Raw genomic sequence first — 9,777 nt, 5'->3', positions numbered from 1 at the left:
AAGGACTGAAGGAGATCATTTCTGACATCACTGGAGGAAAAGGTCACGCCCTTCCTCAAGACAGGTCCAACAAATTAAGGACCAAACAGTCTAGTTTTCGGCCCTTTCGAAACTTCAAGAGTGGCGCAGCTTCAACTTCCTCTAACACAAAACAACACGTCTAAGCCGGTCTGGAGACCTAACCAGGCTTGGAACAAGGGGAAACAGGCCAAGAAGCCTGCTGCTGCCTCTAAGACAGCATGAAGGAGCAGCCCCCGATCCGGAAACGGATCTAATAGGGGGGCAGACTCTCTCTCTTCGCCCAGGCTTGGGCAAGAGATGTCCAGGATCCCTGGGCATTGGATATTATGTCCAAGGGTTATCTTCTGGAATTCAAAACCTCTCCCCCAAAAGGGAGATTTCATCTCTCACTTTTATCTGCAAACCAGATAAAGAGAGAAGCATTCTTACATTGTGTTCAAGACCTCCTAGTTATGGGAGTGATCCACCCAGTTCCGCAGGAGGAACAGGAACAGGGCTTTTATTCAAATCTGTTTGTTGTTCACAAGAAAGAGGGAACATTCAGACCAATCTTAGATCTCAAGATCTTAAACAAATTTCTCAGAGTCCCATCCTTCAAGATGGAGACTATTCGAACCATCCTTCCTATGATCCAGGAGGGTCAATACAGGCACTACCAGTTTGTGGCTCTTCCCTTCGGGTTGGCCATGGCACCAAGAATCTTTACAAAGATTCTAGGGTCCCTTCTAGCGGTCCTAAGGCAGCGGGCTATAGCAGTATCCCCTTACTCAGACGACATTCTGATACAGGCGTGGACTTTTCAAGTTGCCAGGTCTCACACAGACATTGTTCTGGCATTTCTGAGGTTGCATGGGTGGAAATTGAACGAAGAAAAAAGTTCTCTATCCCCTCTCACTAGAGTTTCCTTCCTAGGAACTCTGATAGATTCTGTAGAAATGAAGATTTACCTGACAGAGGCCAAGTTGTCAAAACTTCTAAATTCCTGCCGTGTTCTTTATTCTACTTCTCGCCCTTCAGTGGCTCAGTCTATGGAAGTAATCGGCTTAATGGTAGCGGCAATAGACATAGTGCCGTTTGCCCGCCTACATCTCAGACCGCCGCAACTCTGCATGCTCAGTCAGTGGAATGGGGATTACACAGATTTGTCCCCTCTACTAAATCTGGATCAAGAGACCAGGGATTCTCTTCTCTGGTGGTTATCTCGGGTCCATCTGTCCAAGGGTATGACCTTCCGCAGGCCAGATTGGACAATAGTAACGACAGATGCCAGCCTTCTGGGCTGGGGTGCAGTCTGGAACTCCCTGAAGGCTCAGGGCTTGTGGACTCAGGAGGAGACACTCCTTCCGATAAACATTCTGGAACTAAGAGCGATATTCAATGCTCTTCAGGCTTGGCCTCAGCTAGCTGCGGTCAGGTTCATCAGATTTCAGTCGGACAACATCACGACTGTAGCTTACATCAACCATCATCAGTGAGCGTCTCTCCCATATCAGTGAGCGTCTCTCCCATATCAGTGAGCTTTTCTCCCATATCAGTGAGCTTCTGTCCCATATCAGTGAGCTTCTCTCCAATATCAGTGAGCTTCTCTCCCATATCAGTGAGTGTCTCTCCCATATCAGTGAGTGTCTCTCCCATATCAGTGAGCTTCTCTCCCATATCAGTGAGCGTCTCTCCCATATCAGTGAGCGTCTCTCCCATATCAGTGAGCGTCTCTCCCATATCAGTGAGCGTCTCTCCCATATCAGAGAGCGTCTCTCCCATATCAGTGAGCGTCTCTCCCATATCAGTGAGCGTCTCTCCCATATCAGTGAGCGTCTCTCCCATATCAGTGAGCGTCTCTCCCATATCAGTGAGCGTCTCTCCCATATCAGTGAGCGTCTCTCCCATATCAGTGAGCGTCTCTCCCATATCAGTGAGCGTTTCTCCCATATCAGTGAGCGTCTCTCCCATATCAGTGAGCGTCTCTCCCATATCAGTGAGCGTCTCTCGCATATGTGCGCTTCTGTCGCATATCAGTGCGCTTCTGTCGCATATCAGTGCGCTTCTGTCGCATATCAGTGCGCTTCTGTCGCATATCAGTGCGCTTCTGTCGCATATCTCTGAGCTTCTGTCCCATATCTCTGAGCTTCTGTCCCATATCTCTGAGCTTCTGTCCCACAGACTAGTTCACTTCCTGATTTCAAAATTAAAATAAGAAGCTTTGTTTACACTTTTCATGCAAAACTTATTTTTTTAACATTCAACAAAAGTGCTTTATGAATGATGGAAAATGTATGTTTTTAATGTACCTTTAAACAGGATTGTGTTGATCATGAAACCTAATATTGAGTGTCATGATCTTGACAATTCATTTACTCTATATGTGAGATGTGTTTGTAAATTACTGTTAAACTGTGAGATACAAGATCTGTTCTAGTGCACATCTCACATTGTACCAGTGTCCACAAGTGACCCTTAGTCATCATTATTTGGAAAAAGAGGATGATTATTATTGCACTGCATGTTTTTGACATTGCATATTATCATTTTGTTTTTCAGGCGCATCTCACTGGCTACTCCCAAGCAAATATTTAAAGCGTCAAATATGACTCAACGCTGGCAGCACAGAGAAATTTCAAACTTTGAATATCTGATGTTTTTGAACACTGTTGCTGGTAAGATTTATATAAAATCAATAAATAAAGTGCTGCATTATCTTTAATGCATGTTTGTTTGTTTGTTTGGGGTTTTTTTGTTTGTTTTTTTCGGTTGGTGCATTTAAAACTTTAGGTCAAAAAATGTGTTTAAAGAATTGATTTTCAGGAAAATAGGGGAAATTAAATAATAAAAAGTGCAATGTTTAAAGTGTATTATGTTAAAGGGACACTAAACCCAATTTTTTTCTTTAATGATTCAGATAGAGCAGGCAATTTTAATCGACTTTCTAATTTACTCCTATTAACAATGTTTCTTTGTTCTCTTGCTATCTTTATTTTAAAAGCAGGAATGTAAAGCATAGGCCCATTTTTGTTTCCGAACCTGGGTTACGCTTGTTTATTGGTGGCTAAATGTAGCCACCAATAAGCAAGTGCTATCCATGGTGCTGAACCTAACATTGGGCCAGCTCCTAAGCTTTACATTCCTGCTTTTTAAATAAAGATAACAAGAGAACAAAGATAATTTGATAACAGGTGTAAATTAGAAAGTTGTTTAGAATTGCATGCTCTCTGAATCATGAAAGAAAAAATGTGGGTTTAGTGTCCCTTTAACAGAGCTTTATTGATACCTGGAGAATTGTAGGTCTGTGTAGTGGCAATTTCTTCCCCTATCTGTAAACTATATAGGTTTTAAAGTAAAAATGTAAAATAAAAATACAAGCTATGTGAGGGTCGGAGAAAATGTTTTGGTAGTTTTGGATAATTTTAGGCTTATCTTGTAAAGAAACTGGATTTTCATTTTGGTGTGAATGGGAGATACTGTGCCCAAGTAAAGAGAATGAAAGAAAAAGGAGGGAAGAGCAGATGACTAGAGTATCCAAGGAAGCCTCTATAATTTAATTTTGTGCTTATATAGCCATGTTTTACAGATTATATTTAAAAATGTGTAAAATATTGTGATGCAGCTTTTTTTAGGAGATTGGAAATGGTTTTATATACAAATATGTAGAAGAATCCAAAATATTAGTAATGCCAGCTGGAATTGTAGGGCCATAGTTATATGGCTTCCTGGATTTGTTTTCCTGTGTTATTTAGCATTTAGAGTCTGAGAGTAAGTAAACAATGGACTTTAAAGCTTGGAGATTTATGTAATTCCCAGTAATTACTATTTTTTTACTTCCACAGGTCGAACTTACAATGACTTGAATCAGTACCCAGTATTCCCATGGGTTATCACCAACTACGAATCAGAAGAGCTGGACCTCACACTTCCCAGCAATTTCAGGGATTTATCTAAGGTATAAATATCATTTATGTCACCATTGTACTAATGATGAAACATTCTCAAAACTTGTTTGACAGTTTATTCTACATTTACAATATGTATTAATTCTCTCTTTTCCACTGTAGCTGATCTGTATAATGATGCAGTAATATTGCTTTTATTTACTTCCAACAGAAAAAGTGGACTTAATAGTGGAAGTAAAAAAAAATCGAACAGAACTGTCTATGGGCCACGTGGTTCTGTGTACTAGTTTTTGTGACTTTTGCTTTGAGAACTTCCACTGGATTTTTTTTTTGAAATATATTGTGTGTGTATTAATAGCCATAAATTTACATGGGGCCCTTAAGGCTTCTAAAATATTAAAGGATAGTAAACGCCAAAAATGTTATTGGTTAAAAATATAGATAATCCCTTTATTTACCATTCATCTCTGTAATTACCTTGTATCTAAGCTACTGCTGACTGTCTCCTTATCTCAGATCTTTTGACAGACTTGCATTTCAGACAATTAGTGCTGACTCTTAAATAACTCCACATGCATGAGCATAATGTTATTTATATGAAACACGTGAACTAACGTGCCCTCTAGCTGTGAAAAAACATCAAATGCATTTAGATAAGAGGCAGCCTTCAAGGGCTTAGAAATTAGCATATGAGCCTACCTAGGTATAGCTTTCAACTAAGAATACCAAGAGAACAAAGAAAATGTGATGATAAAAGTAAATTGAAAAGTTGTTTAAAATTACATGCCCTATCTGAATCATGAAAGTTTAATTTGGACTTTACTATCTCTTTAATCTGCAGCCCCCATGTGATAGGAAGTTGGCATGTGCTAGAGTCTGTATACTAATATAGATATCTTGTGGATTTGTTTGATTATGGCTCCTAGATGTATGCAAAAATAATACCTAATATGTTACAGGCTACAAATCTAATAGAAATGGTCAAAGCTTTCTTTATCTTGTATTAAAGGGACAGTGTACTATTAATTTGTTTTCCCTTTAATGTGTTTCCAATGATTTGTTATACCAGCTGCAGAGTACAAAATGTCTAAGTTGTTTCTTTGTGTTTATTTTTGTATATGAAATAGCTGATAGTTTCCTTTAAAACCACAACACATTAAAATGGGCTGAACATGCAAGGAATTCAAACATTCTCCTTATTGTACCCACACATGCTTCCTTATTATATTTCTGTCTGCATGCCACACCTAATATTTAGAGAGAACAATGGAAAATTAACATGTTATTACTTATCGCTCCTAACCCCACTGAAAGTGTAACTTCTTATGCTAGCTATGTTGATACAGCTGTTCTATAGTCAATACTTATATAGAAACTTTCAGTATAGTTAGGTATAACACAGGCAAAATCAGCTCTTTCAAATGCCAATATGCAGGTAAAGGAGCTATTTGTAAACCATTTAATACACTCCAGCAGCTGAAGTGGATAATTAGTAACACATTAAAGGGGCAAAATGTCCCTGTCCCTTTAAACACTGAGTTTGCTAAATTTTTAATTTACATTTTAGCAAATTAAACTAAAAAATGGCAACACAAAGCAGCAAAAATTATAATTTTGTGTATACAAAAACAATACAAGTGACATAATATCTCAATGTCTTGTAAGGAGAGGAGCAATAAAAGGGAGTGATAAAGTTTGTAGAAAATGCATTGTAAAGTAATGTCAAAATGAATAAACTATATGAATTGTTTTAATCATAGCAAAAAAAAGTGCATGCAGTACGATTTCTAGTACTGCTTCAAATATTTTAATAATGTCCGATTTTCTGAAGCTGTCCGGTCTCGCTAGCTTAAGGCACCAGTTTACTAAAGTGCGGACGGACATGATGCGATGCTGTTGGCATTTATCATTGCACAAGCAGTTCTGGTGAACTGCTTGTGCAAAGCCCCCCCTGCAGATTTGCGGCCAATCAGCCGCTAGAAGGGGGTGTCAATCAGCCCGATCATATAGGATTGGGCGGATTGAAGACCGCAACCTTAGAGGCAGTAGATAGACCTCTGCTTTATAACTACTGTTTCTGGCGAGCCTAAAGGCTCGCGCGGATAATTCAGCCCCAATGTCTCATCAGTACTGTAAAATCCCTAAAAGGTGAGATTTTATTGTAAACAATTTAAAGGGACAGTCAACACCAAAATTTTAGTTCTTTAAAAAGATAGATAATACCTTTTGTTCCCCAGTTTTGCATAAACAACACAGTTATAATAATACACATTTTGCCTCTGTAACTACCTTGTATCTATGCTTCTGCAAACTGCCCCCTTATTTCAGTTCTTTTGACAGACTTGCATTTTAGCCAATCAGTGCTCACTCCTGGTTACTTCACGTGCGTGAGCTCAATGTTATCTATATGAAACCCATGAACTAATGCCCTCTAGTGGTGAAAAACTGTCAAAATGCATTCAGATTAGAGGCGGCCTTCAAGGTCTAAGAAATTACCATATGAACCTCCTAGGTTTAGCGTTCAACTAAGAATACCAAGCAAACAAAGCAAAATTGGTGATAAAAGTAAATTGGAATGTTGTTAAAAATTACATGCCCTATTTAAATCCTGAAAAAAAATTTTTTTGGACTTGACTGTCCCTTTTAATTATGCATAATAAAAATGTTTGCATTATACTTAAAGGGACATGAAACCCAAAAATTTTCTTTCATGATTCATATAAAGAATACAATTTTAAACAACTTGCCTATATAATTCTAATATTTAATTTGCTTCCTTCTCTTTTTATCCTTTGCTGAAAAGTTTATCTAGGAAAGCTCAGGAGCAGCAAAGAACCTAGGTTCTAGCTGCTGATTGTTGGCAGCAGATATATACCGATTGTCATTGGCTTACCCATGTGTTCATTCAGGAACCAGTAGTGCGTTGCTGCACATTCAACAAAGCATACCAAGAGAACAAAGAAAAATTTGATAATAGGAGTAAATTAGAAAAATTGCATGCTCTATGTAAATCAGAAAAAAAAGGGTTTCATATCCCTTTTAAATTATTTAAAAAAGCACACTGCAGACTTCTCAAATCTAACCATGTTACATATATGTCTATAATTGGCTCCAACAGATAAAATATGTGCAAAACCAGGGGCGGAACTACCATTGGTGGAGCAGGTGCAGAATATGTATAATTCTAATGCAGGGAAGACTTTTATTAGTGCAGGTTGCAGGTCCATCTATCTATTCTTAAAATCATCATACAGAGCAGCATGAATATTATTACTATTCCTTACTACGGAGTTACTTGGGGGGGGGGGCAATTTTGCACCAGGGCCCTCTGTTAGGTAGGTCTGCTACTGTGCAAAACACTGCACATTATACTAACAATATGACCATGTCTAGAGTTGTTGTTAGCTGCAGACTCAAGCGCAGATTGTCTCCCCAAAATGAGGCAAGTGGTGGTGGAGTTTGGTTGTTGAAAACCAATTGCAGAATACAAGATGCTAATTTGTTTTTAAAAAGTTTAGTCTTGACTGAAATGTTATTCTATAACAAGTCAACAAAAATGTCTTGTAATTACAAGATGTTTACTGTGTCTTTAAACATTTTAGTAAGGCACTTTTTTGCTTGAGATCTTTTTTTATATTGCTATGCACAGTTCTAAATGTGAATGAGAGGCACCTACATTGCAATATAATGCTAAAACAATCCAAAGGTTTTTTGTATCTGCACTTTCTGCTGGCGCATTTTTCATCATTGGATCCTAAATATTTAAACTTACGTTTTTTTTATACAATCATTTATTTTTTAGTATAAAGAAAGTTTTTGAACCATGTCCTATGATCAGTTAAATATTTTATTTATGAATGAATATGACAGAGAGGATTAGAATAAAAAAAATCTGTACAATTTTACATTTTTTATTGTATACTTGCTCCTTTGTTGGACATTTTATGTAATCCTCTGTGTTGTACCTTTAGAATGCTCCATCTTTATAACATACTGCAAAAGCACAATAAATACTGATTTCCCATTGTATATATTGTGTTTGCCCATAGCTTTTTGTTGTGACTTTTGCTAAAGCTTCTTGCAGTAATAGTCCTGATGAGGTTTGCAAATAGCTACATCTTCTGGTTTGCGGAGTCCTGCTTAGCTGAAAGCAGACAGAATACAGTATCATTCTACATTTGCTGTTGAACCATAAGCACAAAAGCAGTTAAAGAAAATAAAATGATTTTATGATCCAGCAGGGGGATTCCATGTTTTGAGAGGACTGTGTTGTTTATTGTCCAGAATGACCAAATCTCCTTCTTAGTATAATAAATCAACTTCATTACGCAGGGCCTGTTAAAAAAATTCATAAATTCCCTACAGCCTTACAGTAGTGGAATGTGATATAACTATTTTCCTTGTCTACATGATTTCTTTTTGATATTTACTAGTTCAATGCTAAGGTTTGAAACAGATGAAGAGGTCAGGGTTATTCATATAAAGTAGTGACATTTCATAAAGCAGCGTTGGGCTCTGTAAAATCGCTAACAGCTAATTCAGTTGAATTGATAAGATGATAATCCCTAACCATGGAGTTACTTAGAAACCACCACTGCTTAGTAAATAAGGGCTGCCATGCTGGCTAGTGAATGAATAGTGTTTACATGGCCATTAATTATACATATAAAGAAATATTTATTTGATTATTATATCAGATTTTGTTGCAGTTCTATTGTGATAACAATTTGTTTTTTTATTTATGTCACTAAATAAAATAATGTAGTAATGTTATTTAATAGATACAAAATACAATGCCTAGTTAAAGTGGCATTGTGCTGTAAAATGTGTTTCCCCTTCATGCATTATATATTGCTTGTTATACTTACTGCAGATTAATAAATATATGGGAATTTCTCTCCATGTTTATTTTCTTTATTTGAAATAGCTGTTTTCGCTCATGAAAACCATCACCTATTGTTCTCAGGGATATACTCATTTAAATGGACTGACCCAGCAGAAAGAGAGGACCTGGTCATGTTATCTGTTATGTGCAGAGTATTATAGGTATTGAATTGCTAATTAAGGCTGGGGAGAGTTTAGTGACCAAAACCAGCTTTTTCAGCTTTCTCCTGTTTACATAGCTTTTGTACAGAGCATACAAACATATTCATATTTTCAGTATAGGTGGCAGTTTCATCAAGGTAAAAGCATCTATTTAAAATAAAGTTAAAGTAGTTATTTGCAAACAACTTAATACACTTCTGCACTGTAGTCATAAAAATCTGGTGTTTTGCAATCTCATTGCTGCCAAAGAAGGTTTCAACACAGTGCTTCACAAGGTACTACAGTTCTCTTTGGTGATTAAGGGGTTAATTCCCTAGGACCATCTGTAACCTAATACCTATAGCCTCAATGTTGCACTGACTTCAACCCTTAGGGCCCAATAGCTAAATCTCTCCTTTCATGTGAGAGAATCTAAGACCGTCAAAGAATAAAAAACTACCTTGAGAGATGATGAGAGACTCCTTATTACAATGTAAGGTTTAAAAATGATTTTGTGTGATCATCAGGCTCTCCGTATTTATGCTTCTAGTAAGAATTGGTTTTTATTTGGCCATATCCCTTTAGGCAACTCTGCAGAAAATGCTAATATTATGGGGTACTATTTTGTTCTAATGTTGCGTGTCTTGCTAATAAAGATTGTCCTGTTTTGATTTGCTGAACACCATCACGCATCTAATCTATTTTACAGATCTAAGTCTTTACAATTCAAGTTCTTATGAATATATCAAGAGGCATCTAGTTTTACTGCTTTTTTTTTTTCATTTAAGCCCTTGTTCAAGATTGTAATTTTGTATTTTTTCTTCATTTTTTTCTCTGAAACAGCCAA

At 37.1% G+C, this 9,777-nt stretch overlaps 1 protein-coding gene across 2 annotated transcripts in view; it reads left to right on the top strand.

Moving 5' to 3' along the window:
* LRBA (LPS responsive beige-like anchor protein) overlaps positions 1 to 9,777 on the top strand; it is a 1,331,662-nt gene that overhangs the window by 937,371 nt on the left and 384,514 nt on the right. For both annotated transcript variants that reach the window (XM_053703733.1, XM_053703731.1), the window contains exons 33-34: positions 2,560 to 2,675; positions 3,843 to 3,955. In XM_053703733.1, the coding sequence (XP_053559708.1) occupies positions 2,560 to 2,675; positions 3,843 to 3,955 (229 nt within the window). The remainder of the gene's footprint in view (positions 1 to 2,559; positions 2,676 to 3,842; positions 3,956 to 9,777) is intronic.

This window comes from Bombina bombina, chromosome 2 (genome assembly GCF_027579735.1).
Source record: "Bombina bombina isolate aBomBom1 chromosome 2, aBomBom1.pri, whole genome shotgun sequence".
Lineage (NCBI taxonomy): Eukaryota > Metazoa > Chordata > Amphibia > Anura > Bombinatoridae > Bombina > Bombina bombina.
The sequence above is the reverse complement of the archived record's forward strand: the minus strand, read 5'-3'. Positions and strand labels throughout refer to the sequence as shown.